The sequence below is a fragment of the Lutra lutra genome, chromosome 14, assembly GCF_902655055.1.
Source record: "Lutra lutra chromosome 14, mLutLut1.2, whole genome shotgun sequence".
NCBI lineage: Eukaryota > Metazoa > Chordata > Mammalia > Carnivora > Mustelidae > Lutra > Lutra lutra.
This window is the reverse complement of record NC_062291.1, coordinates 37816320-37842992: the sequence shown is the minus strand read 5'-3', so window position 1 is coordinate 37842992 and position 26673 is coordinate 37816320. Positions and strand designations below refer to the sequence as shown.

The following is a 26673-nucleotide window of genomic DNA, read 5'->3' as shown; positions in this document are numbered from 1 at the left end:
TTTACCCCATCCATAGATAGTCACTATCATCCATCTTTCAGAGTTTTTTTTAAACATGGATTCTTATTGTTCCCTGTCATGCGTAAATAATAATATGCAATATCTATTGTTTTGTACCTCGTGGTATTCCCTTAATGATATATACTGCATAGACTCACATATTAAGTATATAGGAGCTCCCTAATTCTTTTGACAGAGTTACACAGTATTCTACAGATTGGATGTACCATAATTTAATGTTTCTCAACTGGTAGCTCTATTGCAATTTTAAGTGATTAGCTAGCACATCTACTCTATAATAAATACTATCGTATATATGTCATTTTACATATGCAATCATTTCTAGGAGTACAATTGTTGCTCTGTTTTTACACTAGGCTGTTAATCATTTTATTACTGATTTCTATGAACATTTCATATATCAGGAATATATATAATCTATCATTGCCTGTTATATAATTTCCAAATATTAAGTTCACTGTCTTTTGACTTTGCTTAAAATCTTTCCCTCTCCATGTAAAATGTTCTTTAAAAAAATAAAATCAATAGGTTTTTAATAGGTTAAAATTTTTAATGTTTTATGTTTTTAATTTTTCTTTTTTAAAATTATAGCTTTCAAACTGAGTTCTTGGTTTTCTTTAAGCACTTTTATGGTTTCTTCTTCATTTCCATTTAAAATGTTAATCCATTTGTAATGTGCCCTGGTATAAGGTATGAGATATGGATCTAATTTTTTTTTTCTAAATAGCTACACATTTGCCCCAAGAACAATATATTGAATAGCCCATCTCTTCTCTGGCAGTCTGAGATACCTCTTTATCATGTACTAAATCCCACATGACACTGAATTCTCAATTTCCTATTCTATTCCATCACTCCGTTTAGCAATCTGTGCACAAGTACCACATTGCTTTAATTATTGAGGCTTTAGAATGTATTTGATATCCCATAGAGCTAATTTTCCCCCTCATCATAATTCTTTTTTAGAATCATCCCACATATTACTTTTGCTTACTTTTTCATCTAAACTTCAGATTCAGTTTTTCCAGTTTAAAAAGAAAAAAAAATCTTTGATAGTTTTATAGTTTCATAAGAATTTATATTTTAATAAGAACAACAATAAAAACAAAACACATTGACATATCTATGGTCTTGAGTTTTCCTGTAATATGGTAGGTCTGTCCATAACTTCAAGCCTTCTTCTGTGTCCTCCTAGAGGGTTTTAAAGTGTTCTTCATGAAGATATTATATGTTTTTGTTAATATATGATTATAGTATTCCCAACTTATTTTCTTTTATGTTGCTTCTTCAAATGGTATCTTTTATTCAAAATACTCTCCAAGTGGTTGTTTTTTGTTTTTTTTGTTTTTCGTTTTTTGGGTTTTTTTTAATCCAACTGGTTTTTGTTTTACTAATTGTACATTAACTTTTGTTTTACTTCATCACTGAATTCTCTTGTTAAGTCTTTTAGTTGGCTCTCTGGAGTTTCCAATTGTCAAATCAAATCATCTGTAAGCATGACAGTTTGGCCATATGCTTTCTGTTTTCATTTCTGTTGTTTCTTTCTCCTGTCTAATTACATTGGTTAGTATTTCCAGTAAAACATTAAATAATAGTGATAGTAACAGATAACTTATCTTGTCCTTACATTAATAAAAACACTTATTATGTTTGCCCATTAAGTTTGACATTGGCTTGCCTGAGATGGATGTGTTTTATCACATTAAGGACATATACATCTATCTTTATATGCTTTTTACCAAGAATCATTATTGAATTTGGCAAAGCTCTGCATCTATGGAATTATGGCTTTCATCTTTAGATCTATTAAAAAGATTGAATAAATGGATATTTAAATATTGAAATTTCATTGCATACTTGGAATAAATCTCAGTTGGCCATGATGTTTTACTGTGCTGTTTATGCCGCTGGATATTATTTAGAATTACTTTATTTAGGACTTTTGTACCTATATTCATAGCTGAGATGAATATTGTAGTTATTTTCTCTGTAATCCTTGTCAATTTCTCCATAAATACTTTATGCACTTCATAAAAAGAATTTAGAAGTACTTCCTTATCTATGCTCTCAAAAAGTTTAAATAGCTTTGGAATCAACCCTGTGGTATGCAGCTTACACCAACTCACAAGAGTCAACTGTGCACATCTCTTCCCAACACCACAATGAGTGATATCACGTAGATACCTTGGAATCAGTCGTGGTAGAAATACTGATGCCACAGAACTGTGGCAAACACTATAGATCAAGGCATTTTTATTTTTTATTATTATCCTCCTCATCATTATCATCATCATCAGCAGCAGCAGCATAGACCCAGTTGTTAAACATTTAACAGAATCATCTTCTTGACAAAATCACCTTTTATTCTAAGGTTTGGTAAAACGTTCATGTAAAACCACCTGGACTTCAGTTTGGTGCAGGGTTGTGAGAGTCTTTATGTACTTTATTTGCCTATGGAAATCAATATTTCAACTTTCTATCTCTTCTGGAGTCAGTTTAGAGAATTCATTTTCTTAAAATATTATCCACTTGATCTAGACTTTTAGACACTTGCACAAAATTCAACAAAGTTACTTCTTACGATTCTTTTAATTTTCTCTTCTGTGACTTCTCATTTTATATTTTGAGTATTTGTATTTTCTTTAATTTTCCTTGATTTTGTTTTTTAAAAAATCAGCTCTTCAATTATTTATTATACTTTTGTTTTATAATTTATTTATATCTGTTTTTAGCTTTAATAATTAATCCCTCTGCTTTCCTTTGGTTTACTTAGCTGAGTGTTTTCTGAGTCAGATGCTTCATTTATCTTTTGCATTCTTTTGCTTTTAATATATGTACTTAAATATACATACAGTTTTCTTCTCAGAATGGCCTTAGATCTATATCATAGCTTCTGACCGGTAATGACTTCATTATCATATTTCTCCAGCTATTCTACAATTTGAGCTTGTATGTTATCTTTGACTTGAGATTTAAGAGTATTACAAAGTTTCTGAGCAGAAGGGCTTTTTGCAGTCTGCTTTTGTTATCAACTTTTAGTTTCATCACCCAGTGACCTGAGAGTTTTTATATTTCCCTCTACTTCCTAAAATTCATTAAAATTTATAACTCAGTATATTATTATGGAAGACTATATTCGCCAAAAATGATCAGAGCAGTATTTCTAGTCTCACATGCTCTTCTAGAACCATCAAGAGGCAGAACCCATTTTTCCTTCCCTTAAACCTGAGTAGGACTTTGGTGACCACCTTGATGAACAGTAGACAGTTAAAGTAATGCTACATGAATTCTGAGATACAGGTCATAAAAGACAATATGGCTTCTGTCTGGCTCTTACTCACTCTTGGGAAATTTTTGGCCTTTGAACTCCACCATTACGCTATGAGAAAGCCCAAACTTGCATTTAAAGGAAGACCACATGGACCCCACATGGAGAGGAATTGAGGCCCCCAGCTGATAACCAATATCAACCACCAAGCTTAGCATTATGTGAATTCTCAGGTGATTTTAGTTCCTAGACCTCAAGTCTTCTACTGAGGCCTCAGATATTAAAGAGCAGAGATAAGTCGTTCCCACTGTCCTCTCTCAGAATTCCTGACCTACAGAATCTTTGAACTTAAACCACTGTCCTGTGCCACTATATGACTTCCTTGTCTCATTTGATGCTCTTTTGCTTAAATTCTACCTTGTGATATTTAGACCGTAACCCCTGCTGTAATCCCTCTTCTAGGCTTTTGTTTCAACTTCTCTGAGTCAAATTGTTTCTTTTTCTCTTATATAACACAGAGAACTGGATTTTCCTTATGAGTCAACCTGAAGGTATTTTAAACAGGTAAATTAAGCACATTTACATTTTGTTCTGATACAAGTATGATGGGTCTCAGTTCTGTCATTTTATATTTCACATGCGTAGAGCTAAGTGGTTGTAACAGGTATCTTCTGTCTCTCAAAGGCTAAAAAACATCATATTTGACCCTTCATAGAAAATGTTTGCTAATCCTTGATGTAAATCCTAATAATGACTGCAAATAATGTTCTGTGTACTACAGTCTTTATTGCTCCTTTTGGTTTTTGTTGTTATTGTTGTACATCTTATTGTTTAGGCTAGCATCTCCAAGGGAATGCGGACTAGTCTTTCCTTGCTTATTCAAGGACTGTAATCGGAATATTTTTAATCCTTTGTTCTTGTCTATGCAGGTTGCTGTATGTTTTTGGAAGATATATTTTAATCAAGTTAGAGAACTTTCCATGTTCTTATTTCTTATTTGCTAAGAGATGTGGGTAGAAGTAGTTATTAAATGTCACAAGTTTTTTTCTTTTGTGTATCTGTTAATATGAAATTTTTGTGTATCTATGTCATATGACCAATTAAAAAGAAAAAGGGATTGTATATAATCCCTTTTTCTTTTTAATATGTCCATATGACAAGTTTACTGATAAATTCTAATAGTAAACCAATCTTTCAATTTTGAGATAAATCCTAATGGGGCACAAGATGGTATTTTTTATTACTATATTACTAAATCTTATTGTTAGTTTCTCATGGAGGATACTTTAACCACATTTGTAAAAGATAATGACCTATAGTTTCATTTTAATGTGTGTTCATTATCTTATTTATGTCACTAATGGAATCCTAGTTAGATGAAAAGAGAAATGTTCATTGTTTTTCATTTTCTAGAATAAATTTAGAAAGTTTCTCCTCTTTGAGGGATATATGATGATTTTTTTCAGTTTCTTCTCTAGTCTTTTTCTCTATTTAGATTTGTATTCCTCCCTGAGACAATATTGGTAATTATAATTGCCTTAAAATTGCCTGTTTTAGATTTTCAAATTTTATTGATAAAAACAGAGTTTTTATTCTTCTTATTCCTAACGTTAGATATTCATCTCTAGTTTTTCTTTAGATTTGCTAGGTTCATCTTTGAAAAAATAAACTATCTGTTGGTACTATTGATAAAGTGTATTATATATTGTTCCTATTTTATTAAATTTTAGTTTAATTCAGTCATTTCATATGGCATTGGGTTTGTTGTTGCTTAATTAAAATTTCTGGAAACTCAGCCCATTTAAAAAGATTTTTTAAAATTTCTTTTTGCATTTTTATATTTTCAAGGGAACAAAATCTTTTCATTACATTTTGGGCTACAACCCACAGTTTTTAATATACTATGGTGCTGTCACTTCCACTTCCTTTTAAAGAGTAATTTATGTTTATATTTCCTCATAAAACTAAAAGTTTCATTTCTTTCTAATTCTGGAAGTCTTATTCTTTCCTTTACCCTGCCCCAGCCCTTCCAGAAGGTCTTCCTTTTGAAGCTGATTTCTAATTTTACTGAGTTATGATCAATTAATCTGACCTGGGCAAATTATACTTGGACTCAATTTGGTGGATAGTTTTTGTGAATGATCCATAAAAGAATGTTCATAAAAGAATGTTCATTCTGTTTTCTATTTAATAAAACATCGATGTTGTGAAATTTCTGTTCTGTTAGCTGTCATTTTCTATGGAAAATATGCTAAAGTTTTCATCTGGGATTGTGACTTTGTCAAGTATTTCTAGAAGTTTTTCTTTATGTATTTCAAAGCCATGTTGCTAGATGTATTACGTTTCATGAATTTTACAGCTTCCTAGTTTATCTTCTTAATTATACAAAATATCCCTCTTCATCATTTCAATCACCATCTTGAATCTTACTTTGTCTGAAATTAACATTCTTATTACTGGGTTTTGTTTCTAGCATCTAGTTTTGTGTTCTTCTCTAATCCCTGTAATTTTTTTTTTCAAACTCCTATGTTATTTTACTTTATTCGTTTCTTTAAAAAGTATTTTATTTTACATTTTCTTTTTTAGCAAGTCTGAGAGTGTTCTTTTAATTTAGTTCATCCATATTTATTATGCCTATTACATTTCTACCAACTCTTGCCACCTTACTTTACACACCCAGTTGACAATCCTTGTTTCCTCTGGCTTGGAGATAGCTCGGCTGAGTGATTTTTGCCAGGGATGGGGACAGGCATACAGATGGGTTGACCCATGTGACTCTCACTATGGAGGTCTAACATGTTGGCTGCTCTCAAGCCCGCCAGTAGTTCCCTGCACTTAGCGAAGTCCTGAAGCTTGTCCTATATTTTTTAACTCTCTGGCATCAAAGCTGTGATGAATCTCTTTAATCTTACCCTTTTATCTCTCTTGCAGAGAATCTGCATAGGTTCTGATCTTCTTTTCCAGTTAATTATTGGTTTGTTTGTTTTTTTCTTTCCCCTAGAGAAAGTAGAATGTATCATTTCTATCATTTCAGTGAATGCCTTAAAAAATGGCTTCCTGCTTAAGGGACAGTAAATGGCCTATAAGATGCTAAAGTCCTGACTTCATCTATGCTCCCCCCACCACATTCCTCCTCTGCTAGATTCCTTACCCCAGCTATGCTGACACTCCAATGCTACTTTCTCAGGGGTGATCGCTCTGGCTATCAAGTCTCAAATTACCAACACACACTCCTTCATCTCTTTTGCCTGCTTTCGTTTTCATCACAGTATTTATTCTTAGTATTTATCTCTATCACACTCTATGCTGCTCTTATTTTTATCTTGATTCTTTTTCAGCAGAATGTAAGCTCTTTGAAGGCAAAGATTTTTGTCTGCTTTATGCATCACTCTACACCTATGCTCAGAGCAGTGCTTGGTACATAGTTTGTGTTCAGTGGGTAGCTCTTGAATTAATAAATTTCTATGGATTCTTAAGAGGAAAAGGAGGCTTTAGGACATGTTCTTTGTACTGTTGTTGTTGTTGTTGTTGTTGTTGTTCTCGTTATGCTTTATGATCTTCCAGATATGCCACCATTTACTACCCTCCCTAACCTGGCCTCCAGGAGACTTTGGTTACTTGTAAGTTGTATGAAGTTCTAGAAAAATTTCAAAGGAGCAGATGAAAAAAAGAGAAATAAGACACAACAAGAAACGCTTTTCTCTTGAGAAGAGGAAGAAGAAAATTGGGGGGTGAGGATGGTTATACGGATTTCTTTAATCAAAAACAAAGAAAGGGACTGCATGTTATCCTTTTGACTATTCCTGATTGTGAAGAAATTGATGAAGTAGAGCAAGATAAATAAAGGAATAAAGAGCTAATCCACAAGAGAGAAGACTGTTTTCATTGCTCTTACACAGATGTCTGTCCTCACAACACAGGAAAGTTTTTGTCTTTGGGGGAGGGTGGGAATAAGAGTAGGGGAGCAGCAATTTAAATTGGAATCTCTAGGCAGTCTGTGTTTAGGAATTAGAATTACATTATTTTCCTGGCTCCCCACCCCCTCTTGTCTTTTAGTTGGGAAACATTTGCCCTGGAACTGCACACAGAGTTTGCATTAGCATCCCTGAGGATAGAACTTTGACCCCACAGACTAAGGAAGCTACAAATGGAAAATTCCAAGTTGCTGTACTCTTTTATTTTCATGCTAATGCTTCTGCAGAGAGTATTTAAAGAAACAGATGCACAAGAATAATAAAGAGTGGAGGACTAAGAATGCCTCAGACAACAGTGGAGTGTTTTTCCAGCAAAGCCTTGTATCTTTCTGTGCTTGCACAAGTCTGGTGGGGTCAAGGTGAAACCCTGGTTTTATTTTATGAAAAAGCTAAACGAACATAAATCTAAAAAAACCCTGGGTCTGGGTTTCAAATCCTGATTGGATTTGAAAGTTGCTGCTTCACTTTACTTCCTTCAGGCTACACTGTTCCACTCACAAAGACAGATGAGTGTATCCTTCAGTAAAAGCCCTTGGGTAATGATGATTTCCCAATCTCCTTCGCCAACTGACACTCAACTTCAACAATACTCATCCCTTCCTCAGATCCAACCTGGATGGCGCCCACTGTATGTTCAACCCTCTGGCTATTTCCATTGATTCCTGACAAAAAGAAAACTTTTCATCTTAGAATAACTTCATCCTGGGTATAAATTCTCAAGGGCAAGACATATCAGAGCACTATACTCTGTAAAGCCAGATAGTTTCAATACTCTTCTCTTCATATGCAAACAAATTTCTATTTTGCTTTACCATGCACATGCTTCACAGAGAAGAAGCTAATCAGAAACTTCAAATTGTCATCTCTAACCCCTGCTTAAAGATTATATCTCACACACTGCTCCTCTGGACTATGGCCAGAAATTAAACAAGAACTCTACTTGGTCTCCCTCCAAGGTCTCTTTCACACCTTGAAACCACCCAGGGAGAGTTCCTCCAGGTGTGTCACCTCTACAAATGGTTTCATTCCAGGGATGTCTTTAGGCTTTTTTGTATTCAACGTCCTTAGGAGCAATAAATGGGTGGAAATATGTGAGTGGAGACAGAGGGGATGGAGGACCTGTTTTGAAACTGCGTTTCTGTATCAAGGATACACTTCTCTCTCTTGTTTTGTAGGTTTATAAAAGGCGACCTTTCTATATGCCTGAGCAGAAAGAACTTAGGGATGGCCACTCCCAAGTGATATGATCAACATAGCTTTCTCATTCCAACCTATTTGCTTTCAACTTAGTTCTCACCTTTCCCCAAGGCTACCTCCCAACACTTTGTTCTTCCCTCACCAAATTTCCCTCCTCTGTACCCTTGTAGCTTGACTTCTGCTTTCTGTGTGTTAGGCCTTATTTCCAGAGTTAGATTATAGGATTCCTGAAGGCAAGAGCCCAGGGCTTCTTTTGCATCTCCTACAACCCAATCCCCAGTGCAGGGTTCCTCTCGAAAAAAAAGGGGGGAGGGTGCTGGCTGACTGATTGAAGAAACAGAAACAGGCCCCCACAGTGACCTGAAGCATATGGAATTCTGATTAAGGGAAGTGAAGAGTCAAAAAGTCCAATATTGCACCCTTTATAAAGTACATGTATCCCATCAAATCTGAGGTTATTGGAAAAGTAACAGCCCTCTCCCCCAACCAGCCCCAACCAAAAATTTCATTAGAATGGATAAAGAACCAGAGCTGTAAATATTCATGGCTGGGAGGGGTAAGCTGGAGGACAGCCTGCTGAACTGAGCAGGTGTTCACCTCACTCAATTTCAATCCGTTTGCAGCCAACAACGTCATTGTTTGGCCTTCTTGTGCTCACCGACAGGCCATTTTTCATGATTTTACCATTTCTGGCCAAATGCAAACTTTTTAATTAAATGTACCACATGATTCCAGATGTTTGTTTATTTGTTCCAAAAAGGTTGTAATATCTCTACATGAGGAAAAAAACCTGGGGCAGGGGTAAAGTCTTCTCTAAGATACAGGGAAACAAATGAATTAGAACTGGGATGGGGAGGTGAACGCTGGGCAAAGCATTCTCAGCAGACCCATCTAGACCAAAACCATTGGCTTCTAATAGTTCTCCTTCCAGAAACCCAAGATTTGGGAATAAAATACACTGGGCACTTACTCGTTTTTCTGAAAGAATGTAGCTCATCTTGAGCCAAAGATCGGAATGAGAACAAATTTTTGTGGCTGCCCTGCCTTCTTATTGTCTGTTTGTTCCTGTTGCTATGAGCCCCACTACATTAATCCCAGCAGCCTCCCACTTAACAGGTCAGATTAGAGCTTATGCATGAGTAATAGGCGAGCATCCCGCACTGCACGGGGGAAGCAGGAGAGCACCTACAGGCAGAGACCACAGCTTCCCATCACCATGCCAGCTTCCTCTCAGCCTTCTGTTCTCTCATAGCATCTCCAAACATAATCAGTCCCTACGTCAGTCTATTGCATTTGCTACAAAATGTTTCTCATAATCCTACTCTTCTTTGTTCCCTCAGCCAGCCAGCCAGACACCCCAGGTCTTCATCATCAATGCTAGATTATTTCAACATTATCCTAACTGATGCTGGGCTCTCAGTTTTGGTTTCAAAAGCCAACATCAAAAAATACTTTGAGTAAGGTGGGGATGGAAATGGAAATGCACTAACTGTCCATTTACTCTGATGCCTGAGCCAGATATACCCTGTGACCAAACCATCAGCAACCTTGAACAACGATTCCATAGTGGCCATAAGGTTCCCTTTACGTTGCCCTCACCCCTGCTCCACTGGCAGTGTCCTGGACCCAGCTGTCTTCCCCATCTGTTACCAAGTTGTTTCCTAAATTACCTTTGCTAGAAACCTGCTCTTTGGAGGCAGTACAGTCTGCAGCCACATAGTCTGGTATCAAGAAATCCAAAGCTTCTAAAACTTCAATGTGATCCCACAGTGGCCTCCTCGATTCCAGACTCTTTTCTTTCCAATTCTCCCCTCCTACTGCTTGCAAATAATAATCCCATAGCACAGCTTTAAATCAAATCTAGATGTTCCTGCCTATTCAAGGCCTGCCATAATATGGATCCAGCCAACACAAGTAAACCCATTTTTTACTTTTTCAAAACTGGGTCCCTTCTTCCATTCACTTCTATCTCTTCTTACCCTTGTGCTGCTTCTTTACCCATTCCCTTTTTTGGTGAGTGGAGTGGAGGTAGGGATGCCCTCTTCTGCCCTCCATGCACTCATGACTTGCTTATCCTTTAAAGCTCAAGGCCAACATCCTCCAAACAACCATGCATGCCTGACTATACTAATCTTTACTGATTCCTATCTTTTCCAAACATTTACAGAACTTACAGCTTTTACCAAGTAAGGCAACTCTCCCTTATATAATATATGATATCTAGTTTGGTTGGCATTGTTCCATTTTGGTATGTCCTCAATCAAACCATAAATTCTTAGAAGACAGATACCGTGCTCTCTCTTGCTGACTATTCCATAAACCCTAATAAGTACTTTGTACACAGTAGATTCTAAAGGCAAACCCTAACAAGTACTTTGTACACAGTGGATTCTAAAGGCAGTGGATGCTGGAGGACTCCTAAAATGAAGGTGCTCAGAGCAATATTTGTCACTGCAAAAGTCATATTCGGCCACGCCTCAATTCTTCACTTGCAACAGAAGGGATAAGAAACAGCCCATGACTCTGAAAGTTCAGGACATTTAGAATCTTCATTCCTGTCCGTCCCAGACTCTCCACATTTTAAGAGAGAGGGACATGTTTTCACCTCCATTTTTTATTTGGACTGTCTTTTAGGAGAAGGGTTATCGCTTATCTTGCAGAAGTAAAGTTTGCTCCTGTTGGGAGTCTGAGACATGATTCCATTTTTCCCTCTTTGCTTTGCTTCTGAAACAGAAGAGCCAAATTCGTAGCTCCTCTGTATCTTTGAGCACACAACAATTCTGCCCAAAGAGTAGAAATAAAGCAATCATGGAGACTGCAAATGAAAAATCATCCTTGGAGAAAAAAAGATAGGAAATGGACCCCTATGGATTTCAAACGCTTAAAGGAGGCTGCTTAAAGTTCCTGGCTGAAGTCCATGCCAGTCTTGGTAATAGTCTAACAGATTCATCCATCTTCAGATTCCACTTGGCTTACTCTTCCATCACTGCCACCTTCCCAGACAGCGAGCGCACACATGCACATCTATCTATATATATGCGGAAGTTTTAATCTACACGACCCTCCATTCCAATCCACCCAGCCCCACTCGGTACAGAGTGAAGCTATTGACCCTGCAAAGCAGCAGAGAGATGAATTTGATGACCCAGACTAGAGTTTTTAAACCATTTCAGCAAGGTCTAGAATCAAAGGAAAGTACAATTTATTCAGCACTTAGTAAAGTCCTTTTACTTTGGAACAGAGCGCACACACTGAAAATAGACTCCCACTGCCACGCAGATAAAATAAACCTGTCAACCACTACTGTCAAATCACTAGTCACCTCGATTAAATAGAGGAAACTTTAGCATCTCTCAGCATCTGAGAATTCCACCAAGATTATAAGCCCATAAAAGCATTATGAAGGAAAGAAAACTAAAGTAATGGGTTCTGTTGAAATGTCATCAGAGGAAGCATTTTACATAATTAGAAAGTGCTAATAATAGCTCTGCACAAGGAACCAACACACTCCTTCCCTAGGCAGCCACGGCACGGAATCTGAAAGAGGGGAGCTGAGGCCATGCACTTATCTAGCAGGACCTGAAGAAGAAAGATGTCCCTGTCAGCAGCGAGGAGGCCATCCTAGCCGATTGCTAAAGTGATTTTTTTTTTCTTATTTCTTCTCCCTCCCTCTCTCTTCCACAGATTTTAATACACTTTCTATGGAGAAAAGTTGGATCCGCCATACTTCTGTGAACCTTCAATGACTCAGTGATGCTTTCTGAGGAATCATCTGAGAGTTAGCTCCTTTGAAAAGATAATCAAAATATTTTGGAAGACAGAAAGCAAGAAATAAGCAGGTTGCTTTAGTCATAGAGCCTGATCGTAGGTGGGACATCCTTGGCAAAGTCACCATAGCCATCAGATTGCTTATATCGTCTTTTTCAATGGTCAGTGAGAACAAAGAACAATAGGCGGAAAGACACCTTGATGCTAAACTAATAAGATAGCCTAAACAACTGTATCTATTTTTATTGAGTCTATGCTATTATTCTGTGTAGATTTTGCTTATAATGATCAAACCTACTTAGCTTTCAACATGTGATATACATAGTAAGCCTTCTATTTTCCCTATGGGTTGACATGGCAAGATGGTACGACTATTAAAAAAAAAAATTAAGTTGTCTGAAAGAGACAGATTGCCTCCAAATCATCTAAGCCTAAAACAAATTGTGATGAGCAGTCTGGTTATCTAGCAGCCCCATCTTGAGCCCTCCCGAAAGTATTCTGCTCATTGGCATATGGTTTTTCTGGGCAACATCTCCCCATCCCAAACATCTTTGCCTACATTGCCATGTCTTCTTCACATACATCCATTAATTTTCCTCTTCTTCATTTCAGTTTGGCTTATTTAAATAGTTGAAGCCAAAACACTCTGTATTTATGGCTTCTGTGAAAATGTATTTTATGATATCTCATGCTAAAACTGTCTAAAAAATAAAAATAAAAAATGCCTGCAGTTTTTCTTCCCTTCTTTTTCTTCTTGTTTGGATGGCACACATTGAGCTGCTTCATGGAGATATACAGAAAAATCAATTCCTAAGCATAAAATGCAACTCACATTAAGGAAACTGCAAACGATAACTAATTATGATGAGTTGCTATGTAAATCATTCTATGACAGTCCCAGCAATCAATTTCAAACACAAATAGACCAAGCCCTGGCTGGAGAAGGGGATGAGCACCTAACAAGTGTACCAAAAATAATGGTAAGGCTGCCAAGGATAGGTGGAAGGAGGATGGCTACAATCTCCAAGCAAGTTTCCATAGATTTCCTTTCAACTTCCTTCCTTCTTTCTTTCATACATCTAAAGTCTGATGTTTAATAAGACCAGGTAAGGATGGCATACCCTCAGGACTGTATAAGCATCAGAGAAAAAAAATAGTAATTCAGGGACATTCACTAGGCTTGCAATTACTTTGTAAAATGTGCACACAAATGCACTGGAATGGGATCCCTCTGTGTGATCACTACTCGCAAAGTCAGGTCACTGCCTGTTATTACCTGGCATCACCACCACCCTCTTCTAAGGTTTTCAGAGGAGAACTAGAACTAGAACTCTCAGAGGAGGAACTAGAAACTGCATTTCTGAGACTTCCCTTGGCATGTGGTTCTAGGTTAGAATGAGGCAAAGAGAGACCCTGGAGTATGACTTAGAAATCCAGAGAGAAAGAGGAACAAGGCAATGCCTGGGTAGATCTAACATTTGAAGCGGTGTCCAAGCGGACTTCTTAAGAATCACTCCTACATGGCTGCTGCAGATGGAAAACATCAGTAGGAGGTGCCCAGGTGTTTCTGAGACATGCAGAAACTTCAGCAAGCTCTTGAGAATCACCAGCCTCCTTACAAGATTTGGATTCTGGGTGGGGTCCTCCCTGACTGGACCAGCCTCTTGCTCATTCCTTACATTAAACCCCCTCATCATGTGAATCCATAGTGGGTCTTCTATTTTCCCTATCTGAATTCAGACTGATGTGATAGTATCTTCCGTTTTGGTTTTTCAAATGGTCTCTGTTCTTGAATTTATAGATTTGTAATTTAAAATAAGGGAGAGAAAGAGAGTAACAGACAATTCTTTTGACAGAAGAGGTAAGGTCGCTATACTTCACTGCAATCTTAGCAAAGGCTGTAGAAATTCACCCCGGGCAGTGGACATTTCCAGGCCATTTCTCTGCCTGTACTTCCTTCTTCCATCTAGCACAATGCCACAGTCAGTCCTGCATTTGCTTCATATGACCTGTGTCAAGGACAAATGTCAGGGATGGTCTGGGAATCAAGGACACAGAAATCTGTGTGTTTGTTTTTTATCTTGCCTCTGTCACTGAGTGACTAAGTCTCCCCCAGCAATTCTTGGTGCTTTCCTCTGTTAAATGGAAATAGTAATACCTATCCTCCCTCCTTTATATGGTTGTCTTGAGAATGATATGGTCAACTCACTAAATAGAAATGTTCTCCCCAAAAGATGCTGTGGTTTACTTAAATGCAAATCCCATTTCTAATAGGTACCAGATAAAGAGTGGCAATACCTGATATGCAGGTATATGTTCTGTGCACATAACATATTTAAAGAAACATTTCTCCAACAAACACTCCAATGCTCCTTCTAATGTGGATACCCAGAGGATATAGTAAGCAGACCACCACTAGGTAATAACTGAGATTCCTGACACAGCCCCATGGCCCCAGTAGACTTCAAAGACAGTTTAGACCTAGAGCAAAATGCTCAGAGAGATTTTAGGTGCTCCATTCTAAAACCACATCTATACCACTGCCTGCACCTTATGGCAGAGTCCAGCCCTTTCTTTGAGAGCTGTTACAAGTAAAATAATACCCTTAGTTGCTTCAATTAATCCTATTTCTTTCCTACCATCAAAACACTAGAGTTTAAAAATTATGACATTATGACATCAAAATTATTATCTACTTGGAAGTTATACAATGTGGCTAAATGCCGTCGGACAATGAATCAATACATATGGGCCCAACCGTGGTGATTGGGGTTTATGAAAGCAACAGGGTTGAGGTCTGAGGTCCACAGGGCTGGCCTTTCCTTCCCCTATCACTCAATCCCAAAGGAAGATGTCCCAAAGGAGAAAGTCTCCTTTCTCAGACACAATTAAATTATCTTACAGAGGCATCTAAATTACTGACTTTTCCCTGGGCTTCTACCATTCATCCTTTACTGAACAAATATTTCTTGAGCTCCTAAAGAGTAGGAGGCCCTGTGCCAGGCATTGCAGGTATAGTGGTGAGCAAACAGATACACTATCTTCCATTGTCTCCAATAGCTTACAGCCTGTCCAGGAAGACACTGGAAAATAAAGCCTGAAAAATGAACACTGACCTAATATAAATGTGTGGGGTGGGATCGGAAAAGTTTCCCTTACAGCTGTGATAGTTAGGCTGATGCCTGAAGGACGCACAGGAGTCGGTGATGTGCAAGAGAAGAAAGATGAGACTCTTTACTCCCTTTAGGGAGCTTTCACTTATGATGAGTTCAAGACCTACATATACTTGACCTCTTTCACACAAAGCAGAATATAAAAAATTGCACTAAGGAGATAGAAACACGTATTAGAAGCACCTCAGGAAGGGGACAAATCAATATGGAAAAAAATTCATACAAGAAGTCAAAAAGTATTGTGTATTATTCTCCCTACAATGCATGGGTTAACTGTAAATTAGGGATGGAAAAACAAGAGTCACCCATTTCCTGATAATTATTCTGGGCCCAGATCTCCTTTGCATTTGAATCTACAGTCCTTAAGACATGAATCTTGGGTCTATCATACTCAACATTGGAAGTAACATAAAAGGACAAGTAAAGGGAAAATGGCATGTATAGAAAAATAGCAATTTGCACATGAACTACTGCCCACTGGTTTATGTAGTTGTTGGTGCGGAATAAAAAGAGATTGGGAACTGGATGAATCAAAAAATTATTTGCAAACAGAACTTCCACTTAAGATTTTTTTAGACCACATTTCAGGCAATGGAGGATTTCACTTGGGCAAAAACTGATGTAATTTGCCTTCACAATGTGAAAGAGCCTCTCTGGATAAGCATTTGTAAGCACTTTTCATAAAGGTATTGATAAATGATAGTCAAATAGTTTGGTGACTTATACGATCAAAAATTTAGAATAATTTCTCTAACTTTAATATAAAAAACAAGGTGGTAATGGGGCACCCAGGTGGCTCAGTTAGTTGAACGTCCAACTCTTGGTTTCAACTCAGGTCTTATCTCATGGATCGTGAGATGGAGCCTGCATTGGGTTCTGAATTCAGTCGAAGATTTTCTCCCTCTGCCCCTCTCCCCACTCATGTGCACTTTTTCTTTCTCTCTCTAAAATAAATATATACATCTTTAAAAAAAAAAAAAAGTAAGGTGGCATTAAGCAGTTTCATTCTGGGTGCCTAAAAATTGGGTTTTCCCCACTTGCTATCATATGGTTCATGCCAAGCTAAAAAGATCAGTGTCGTCTCTTCCCTACATGGATCAGTCCTATAATAATTCAACCTAAATGAACTTCTTTGGCTCTCTCTTTAGTGATGTCCACATGACCACAGGCCCAAAGACCTACCTATCATTTCATGATGCTGACTTGCCTTTTTTCACTCTCAGGTCCTTAGCGTTGATCAAGCAACCAGAGCATCAAATTTATAGGTGCATTTCTCAGTAAAATTGAGATATCTGTTGCTGGGTCTTTTCAACAGCAATGTTCCCATTGATGCTGGGCTCTGATGTCATTGAAGGGCACTTGTCTTAATTCCAAACCCTTGACCATTTTTTCATATTCCAAATATTCTCAACATACCTTCAAAACTTATATTCTTAAATTCCATTACTCTAAGATTCAGATTTCTTATTTTACCATTACAGTGACAAATGATCTTCGTCCTATTATGGAGGCTTCTCATTGATCTGATCATGTCCTTCTGTTGTGAAATCTCAATTTCATGGCTAGATCAACTTTATAAGTAGGCTTAAGGGTTCTGAGCCTTCAGTTCCTTTGTAGTATATTGAATGGGCTATAGATTAAAAATACCTTTTTTCAAATATAAGAAACCACTAAATAAATCCATGAGGATATAACACTGGATTGAATTTGTTATTCTGTCTAGATGTGGTATTATTATTTACCTAGGGGTACTCCCCTCCCCTCTCAAAAAAAAGTCTCTACAGGAATATGTTTGACACTTCCATAAGGACATTCAGTGAAGGAGATCTATACACGCCCCTCAAAATATAGCACGCTAGCAGCTAATCGTTCTACTTGCCTTTGAGCAAAGTTGATTTTCACAAAACTGACCCTTAATGAACAGAATCATAATTGAACCAAAATATATGTAAATGCAGAAAAGTTCTACTGTGCTGAGACATCAAATAGGCAACTGTGATGTCCAAATCACAGACATCTGGAATCCTGCATCATACTCTTGATTATTTCCTGCAAAACAGGAGTGTGCCATTTGCCCAGAGCCCACAGGTCTTCTCTGAGCGCTAACTTCATCACTTTCTGAGCCTCTCTACAGCCTTTGTTTCTACCCACCCAGCCTACAACGTAGTTGGCATGACAGACGTGGGACAGTACTTCCTCTGTGTTCCCTAAATGTATGAGGGGAATTTCCTGCTCGTGGAAATACTATTTAAGTATGGAATGCCCTCAAATGAAGCCTGTTCTTACCATTGGAGGGTAGCTTCACAATTAAGAAACATGGCTGTCGTCATAACCGGATAAAATAAACAAGTTATACTATATGGCTCTTCCTGTCCGTCTAGTTCCAACAAAGGTGACCATACAGTCCTTGGTCTAAGCAACCAGCTTAGGAACAAGGCAGTTTTAAATTATATTCCATGCAAACTCTAGAGATGACAATAGGAATTCAAGGCTTTGGAAACACTGAGCAAACCAAATTAATATTTTGGAGATCAGATAATTTAAGGAAGACTGTGCACTGACCCTCTTCAATGTTGCTAGGCAAACTGGAATTCTTTTTAGCTGTAATGTAGAGTTCATTCATTTTGAAATTACAGATTTCAACTATACTATTCCCCAAACAATGATACTTTTTACAAATATTAGTGAGTTTCCCAATTTTCTCCATCACTTTTACTGCAGGTAATGATCTACTTAGCAATTTTTAAGTACTATAATCTCTTTACTTAAAGCAAAAAAAAGAAAAAAAAATCAAATCATAAAATAATATTATAGCATGGATTTATTTGCCTTCCCAGTAGACCACCACTAAATTCTGTTTAATATGAGTTAAAATCGCTAGGCTTGACAGGTATGGTTTTCTCATCAAGGACTTGAAAAGCACTGTGTTCCTTCTAAAGTGCCAAGACAGCAATAATGAGCCCAGAGCTCTACATAGCCAAGTGTCCCTCCCTGCAACCACTAAGAGCAATAAAAAGCCAAGTTCCTACCTCGGTGATTGGTGAGATCCCTCGAAGCAGCAGGCAGGGGTGTATAGTGGTTCTTTGGAGAAGCTGTGACGTGGTCGCTGGAAGCCTGTGTAATAAAAGAAAATGTCAACATGAAGTAACACCAAACGCTAAATGTCTTTATTTACCAAACATGCCTCCTAGGGATCTGGGCCTGGAAGAAATATTATCAACCAAGACTCTCCTTTGGAAGCAGGAGTTGTCTGTGCTGAGAAAATGTTCTGGCAAGTGTAGGGTGGCATCCAAATCTTCAAGAAGCCTTGTTACAGGTGGAAGGGCCCTGAGACAAGGAGACCATTTATTTCATGAACCGAAAGGAGGAAGAAAAGGAAAAGGCCAGAAATGGTATAGAGTTTTAGGGTTCTGTCACAGGCCTTCTTCCAGTACTTCTCACAGATTAAATGTTAACGACAAGTGGATTTCTCTGGAAACCAGGGAGGACACTGAGCTTTGTCCTAGGGTGGACGGCGAAAAACGGGGCTGGTTTGTGTGGGCCCCGTCGCACAGAGACACACAGAAGCTGAGGGCTCAAGCAGCAGAAAGGGACCATCCTGAAGGATATAAACCACTGTGTATCTTGCAGTTGGGGTTCTGGCTAAGCTTAACCACGACATTGAAAAATTCATCTAAAATTTGGGATGTAGTGGTTATCAATAAAATTTTGCCATTCCAACACCTCAAAGAAAATGATATGAAATATACCTTGAAGATGATTTTTTATTGTACGCAAACAGCTCTTTAACCATCAAACTATATACAGTGTGACCCGTATGTGTAAGTGGTGCTATCTTTCTTTCTCCTCAGCTCTACAGCCATGGGGGATGAGGCCAAGAACAAAGGACAACAGCTATGGGGTCAGTTATCTCTCAGAAACAATGACCAGTCTGTCACATTCAGAGGGTGGTTGCTTATAGCAAAAAGCATCACCACTGCAATTCTTACTGAGACTTCTGAATCAAATACTATTTTTTTTAAATATCCAAAAAAGAACATCTGCTAGGATCAAAATCCTAAGCTTACAACCTTTCCAAGCTTCAAGAAAAAGTAAATTTCATTAATGCTACATTTTTCTTTCTGGAATAGGAAATACGTTCTATGGGATATATTTGCCCTGCTAGGAGCAGGCCTTTTTCTCCAAAGAGATTATCTACATTATAGGAATCAAAACTAAGTAGGAGATTACACCTACTTGCTAGAAAAACCCTTTAAACCCTGCTCCTGACATTTGAGATGTTTGATTAAGCGGCTTTCACTGGAGACTTACAGAAAGAGTTCTGAATGGGGCAGAGTCAGAAGCTCTGTCCCTAAGGTAGAGACAGACTTCAAGTAGCATTACTTCACTCCAGCTCCAAGGGAAATATGCGGTGTTTAAAGCTTGATCCAAGGGTATTGGGTCCAGAAAGATAAAAGTTCAGTCACTAAGAAAATTGTTTTAAAAAAGTAGACAAGACTTGCTAGATACTACATCATCAGATATTTAGGATGCTGCAAGAACAAAATAGAGTCAGAAATTAGATTAAATTTCAAATACTAAATTCACCACACGTCCCTCCATTTGGCAGTTAGGGTCTCCTGTAATCTCCATGTTATAAATGAGACACAGTGACAGTGTTCTAAATATGGCACCTAGTCAATGCTTCTGGCAGGATATATGGGGCAAAGTAATAGGGGCTGTCCTTCCACAGATCTACCATTCTTCCTTAGTAGAAGGCCATAGTTTCTCTCTCTGTCAGTGTTTCTATTCCACCTCAATGCTAAAAAGGCCTACAATTCCAGTATGAGTTTTAGGTTGCTATATTGTGATATTTCTTAGTGTGTTTAATCTCAATTTGGGCTGTTGACAATTTGATGACAGCTTTTCCTAAAATTACTGGAAGAAACTACCTTTCAGCAAATACCTCTGACTGGGCAAAACATTAGAGCTTTATAACCAAGAGTAAAATAGCTATTTACTTTTATTTCCAGTGGTAGTCAAAGCAAAACTGGTATGGCTCGAGTTCTGTTTCGCAGTCATCATTTTATGCCTGGCGTTTAATTACTTTTCTGCTCAGTGTCCATTTATAAACTTGAGTCATGGAAATGAATCCAGGAAAAGAACAATTCTGCAAAGGGTGCCTTTCAGTTGGAACTTCTATGGCTGGATGTTTAGGGAAACTACTACAAATTAAGATTCTAACTATCAGTTCTTTGACTTGGTTCTTATCAAAATGAAGTCCATGCGATCTTTTCAATTTGTTCCCTGAATATTATGCTTGCAGGCATAATTAAGAAAAGCATGATTATCATATGGAACAAATGGACAAGGCAATGTCTTCAACTTGCACACTACTTGCCCCCAAATAAAGAACTTCCTTGGAACTCCAGTGCCACAATTGGTAGGCATGCATTACTAATACAACAGCGTGAGCAGGGCAAAATAAAGAACTTCTCTTGAATATGAAGCAACATACCCATAGTATATCAAGTATGAGATGATAAAAATATAAGTGGAAAAACTTAAATCATGTTTTCTTTTACCTGGATTAAGACGATATACCTAAAATGGGAATAGGGAAATTTGGGTAAATCTGAATCTTTAGAACCAGAAATCCTTTCAGATCTTTGAGTCCTAGCCAAATCTCCTAACTATCTATGGCAGAGAATTATACTTTTACATTGTACTTTTTAAATCACTCCTGTCCAAAGATATTTGTAACGTCTACAATAAAATATTAGCATCCAGAATACGTATGTCCCTAAATAATTAAAAATACAATAGAAAAATGGACAATGGAAGTATTAGGAAATTCAAAGGAGAGAAAACCTGAGTGGTCAATGAATGAAAGAGAAGATGGTCAAATTCACTAGTCTGAAGAGCAATGCATATTAAAACAAGACACAATTTTTCCACTTGCCATATTGGCAAACTTTCAAGTCTTGCAACAAGCGCTAAGGAGAATAAAGAGAAAGAACTTTTATCCTCTTGTTCCTTGCCATCGGGAATGGAGACTTGTTCAACTACTTTGGAGAGTAATTTAGCAATATCTAATAAAATTGAAAATTGGTACAGCAACTCCATTTCAAAAGTATACGCTAAAAATTTCACTCAGGTCTATGAAGTAGAACATAAAACAGGGTTTATTGCATGATTATTTAGAACAGAATAAATTGGAAGTAGTTCAAATGCCTGTCAATGAGGAAAATGGATAAATAAAATGTTATAAATTCATATGACAGAATAATATTTAGCATTTAAAAGTAATAAACCTGATTTAGGTATCTCAACTTGAATAGGTCTAAAATTTTAACACAGAGTGAAAATACAAGTTGCAAAATGATAAATGTGGTATAATATTTATATATGTGTAGTTCTTTGGCATCATGTTTGTATGGAAACATCTAAAAATTATACAAGTTAAACACTATATTCATGAAAATGGTTGTCTCTGCCAGAAGACAGAGTAATAGGACCAGGACTAACAGGGTGGGAGGACCTTCAAGTATATATAAAAGATTTATTTATTTTATTTAAAGACAAGGCTTAGAAACAAATGTGTCAAAATATTAGAAAATACAAATTCTGTCCCTTGCCATTGGCAAGGTAATTACATGTGTTCATTATTTTTCAACTTTTCCACATTTTTGAAATTTCTCAAAATTAAACAAAAAAAAATTGAAAAAGAAAAACAAGATTCCTGTGTCCTCTCTGATCCATACCATCCTATATTTATATGAACCCATAAGAAGAGGAAATTTCTTCTAATGACTTCCCAGCACTTGCACAGCATGGATTAAGGCCACTTATGGTTGTTTTTTTGCAATGAAATATCCCATTTCTGTTTTTCCTAAGGCTGCTGAGTGTGACAATAGATTGGAAAAAGATGCTAAATAATAGTAAATATGTTATCCCCTTCACACCAAGGCTTGAAATGCTCATGCCAGCCTGGTAAGTCCTTCTGCCTAAGATTTGTCAAAGTATACTAAAGATTTCTGTCCTCTTTCCCTACTCACAATTAGGGAGTTCCTGATAATTTTTTAAACTCACATCAGTAATGATAATAGTCATGAATATACTGCACACTGCAATTTCCATAATGCAGGAAGGAAGGGAGAACTTTGGCAACCTCACTGGAAAAGAGTCAATGGAAGTATAGTACACTCCATAAGAGACTTGCAAAGTGAGAATTTCACTCAGTGGTTGCAGGAAACAAATGTCTTCAGAGGAGTATGTAAAATTCATGTCCCTTCCCACTGAGTGCATTCCATGGAAACCTGCATTCCAGTGGATATTTCTGAACATCATGGATGGCCTGAAGGAATATGATACAGACCACAGGAGAAGCGATTTGGCAGGCTTCAAAACAAGAAGGGGGCAGCTACAAAGTTGTTTAATAGCCATAAATCTCTTACTATTTTTCGCAAAATACCATCTAAGACCACATATCTACAACTCATTCCCCATTACTCAGCTCAAGTGGAGCGCTTTGGCATGCTCACTCACCCTTAAATCATACACAGCATAAAGTGATCCTGGGTCTGGGAAATTTGTCAGCCTCCTTCAAGTAAAAGCAATCTTCACTTTTCATCACAACTCATTCCCTGAAACTGTGGTATAAAGCTGACTCTTCTAAAAACATTTATTTTCTTTCATAAGAAAAAGCATCACTCATTTAGTTATCATGTATTTAATAACCACCTACTATATGCCAAGCCCTGTGCTGAGAATACCAAGAAAAATAAAATGAAGGCTTTGGTTGCATTCCTGACTCATCAAAAAAAAAAAGAAAAAAGAAAGGATAACCATGATTAATACTACTTATTAAGAGTCACCGACTGGTAGCATGACCCCCCATACTCTGTATTATCATGGAAATTTGTCCCTGACCACTATCATGACACATGAAGACATGAAACAGTGATTATGTCCTTGCTTGTTTCTTATTCATCCTAAGAGAGAGCTTTCAAGATTAACTGTATTAACTTTCCAAGATTAACTATAGTATTAACCCTTGTACCCAACATGCTGCCAGAAATATAGGAAGAAGTCAGTGCATGGTGACTGAATGAATAAAAAATTTTAATGTCAGGGCTCCTGGGTGGCTCAGTTGGTTAGGCAACTGCCTTCAGCTCAGGTCATGATTCTGGAGTCCCGGGATCGAGTCACACATTGGGCTCCCTGCTCAGCAGGGAGTCTGCTTCTCCCACTGACCTCTCTCCTCTCATGCTCTCTCTCTCAAATAATTAAATAAAATCTTTAAAAAAATTTTAATGTCAAAGATAAAACGGGCTATTACAATGATTATAATTCAACACAACACGTGTGAGCCACGTTGCCAGAATCAAAGGTGAAAATTTGCCATCACCTGAAAGATTAAGTTAGAAGCCAAAGAACCCACCACAGAAGGAGACTCCTGAACTGCTCCCAGGTGAAAACACCATGCTTTTCATTGTGAAGTAAGACAGAAAGTCTCATGACAGACACATTGGGTTGGGGACAGCAGAGGAGTTTAGGAGCAGAAATGGCCCTATATTGTCAGAGCCAGAGGTCAAGAAATGGGGAGGGAATAAAAAACAGTAAGGTAGGGGGAAGAGCAAGGTGGTGGAGGAGTGGGAAATCTAAATTTCATCGGGTCCTAGAAGTTCAGCTAGATAGCTATCAAACCATTTGGAACACCTACAAACTCAACAGATCAAAGAGAAGGAGAGCAGCAATTCTATGAACAGATCATCAACCACTTACGGAAGGTAGGACCTGCGGAGAAGTGAATCCCAGGTGATATACAGGAAAAGAGACTGCAGGGGGAGGGGCCAGCTCTTGGCAAGTGGTAGGGCAGTCCAGCACAAAATCGGAACTTTTAGAAGGGATGGCACTCCACAGGCTAAGCGGGGGAGGTGGAGCCTTCACAGGGACAATGTGGTCTCAGGACCTGCGGGGTCATAAAAAGACCAGGGGTGCTTGAGGGTGGCAGAGCTCTCAGGTATCAGAGCAGGGAAGCTGGCTGCAGAGACAGAGCTGCCAGCTCAGGATACCTTAAGTGGTAATCCAAAGCACAGTCAGGTCACTGCTCTTCAAGCAAGGACCCCAAAAGTGGCAGATCTGGGGAAACCCGCTCCTTTCTCCTCTGGGAAAAGCACACGGGAATGGGGTGCAGGAATCAGCTGTGTTTGGAGACTCCCAATGGGGCCATGCACCAGAGACCGAAACACACAGTCACAGGCTGGATGAGCACAGAGTGCGGCCACAGACCAGAGAGGTGGGAGGGACTGACTGCTTTTATCTGAGGGTGCACTGAGGAATGGGACTCCGAGCTCTTGGCTCCTCCAGGCTGGAGATTGGGAGGCCACCACTTTCACTCTACTCCTCCAAAGCTCTACAGAAAGCATTCAGGGAATAAAAGCTCCCAGAGTGAACTTGAGCAGATTACTTAGCCGGGCCCCTGGCAAGGGTGGTGCAATTCCATCTCAGGCAAAAACATTTGTGAATCACTGCAACAGGCCCCGCCCCCAGAAGAACAGCAAGAACACCCAGCCAAGACCAAGTTTACAGATCAATGAGAACTGCAAAACTCCAGAGCTTGCAGAATGCAACACATAGAATTCATGGATTTTTCCCCATGATTCTTTAGTCTTCCAAAGTTAAATTTCTTTTTTTTTTTCAAAGTTAAATTTCTTAAATTTTATTTTTTTCTTGTTCTATTTAAAAAAAAATTATCTTATCTATTTTAACTTGTTTAAACTATTTTATCTTATCAATACCTTTTTAAAAAACCTTTTAAAATTTTCATTGTTATAAGTCATATTCTGACTTATTTTCTCTATACATATAGGATTTTCTTTCTTTAAAATTTGGGGTACAGTTTCTTCTAAGAGATCAAAATATACCCTAAATCTAGTGCATGGCTTTGTTCTAGTCTCCAGCCTGATCACATTCTTTCCTCTTCTTTTTTTCAACCAACTTCTTATCTTATCAATTCCTTTTCTAGAATCTTTTAAAATTTTCATCTTTATGGTCATATTCCATCCCTTCACCATGTTTACCCTTATTTTTGTATCTATAAGTTTTCCTTTCTTTAAAATTTGGGGAGGCAGGGACGCCTAGGTGGCACAGTGGGTTAAGCCTCTGCCTTCAAGTCAGGTGATGATCCCGGGATCCTGGGATCAAGCCCTGCATCAGGCTCTGTGCTCAGGGGGGGGGGCCTGCTTCACCCTCCCCCTCTGCCTGCTTCTCTGTCTACTTGTAATCTCTCTCTCTCTCTGTCAAATAAATAAAATCTTTAAAATTTGGGGAGGAGTTTCTTCTAACAGACCAAAATACACCCCAAATCGAGTTTGTGGCCCTGTTCTATTCATTTTATATATATATATAAAATTTTTCAATCAAATATTATAAAATAATAAAATATTTTTATTTTTTTATTTTTTATTTTTTATTTATATATATATAATATAAATATTAAATATATATATATTCCCCCTTTCTTCTCCCCCCCTTTCTTGCTATATATATATATATATATATATATATTTTCCCCCCCCCCGTTTCTTCTCCCCCAGTTTTGAGTCTCTTCTGATTTGGTTAGTGTATATTTTTCTGGGGCCATTTTTATCCTTTTAGTATTTTGTTCTCTCATTCATCTATTCTTTTTTTTTTTAAGATTTTATTTATTTATTTGACAGAGAGATCACAAGCAGGCAGAGAGGCAGGCAGAGAGAGAGGAGGAAGCAGGCTCCCTGCTGAGCAGAGAGCCCGATGCAGGGCTCGATCCCAGGACTCTGAGATCATGACCTGAGCTGAAGGCAGCAGCTTAACCCACTGAGCCACCCAGGCCCCCGTCATTCATCTATTCTTTTCTGGATGAAATGACAAGGCAGAAAAACTCACCTCAAAAAAAAAAAAAAAAAAAAAAAAGAACAAAAGGTACTACCAATGGCTAGGGACCTAATCAATATGGACATTAGTAAGATGTCAGAATTAGAGTTCAGAATGACAATTATCAAAGTGCTATGTGTGCTTGAAAAAAGCACGGAAGATACTAGAGAATCCCTTTCTGGAGAAATAAAATCCCTTTCTGGAGAAATGAAGGAACTAAAATCTAACCAAGATGAAATAAAAAAGTGCTTAATGAGGTACAATAAAAAAATGGAGGCTCTTACTGGTAGGATAGATACGGCAGAAGAGAGAATTAATAATATAGAAGACCAAATGATGGAGAATAAAGAAGTTGAGTAAAAGAGAGATAAACAAT

The 26673-nt window shown here is 37.8% G+C and overlaps 1 protein-coding gene across 4 annotated transcripts in view; it reads right to left on the bottom strand.

Annotated features, from left to right (window-relative positions):
- LRMDA (leucine rich melanocyte differentiation associated) overlaps positions 1-26673 on the bottom strand; it is a 1078273-nt gene that overhangs the window by 199948 nt on the left and 851652 nt on the right. For all 4 annotated transcript variants that reach the window (XM_047702506.1, XM_047702507.1, XM_047702508.1 and 1 more), the window contains one exon: positions 18431-18515. In XM_047702506.1, coding sequence (XP_047558462.1) covers positions 18431-18515 — 85 coding nt within the window. The remainder of the gene's footprint in view (positions 1-18430; positions 18516-26673) is intronic.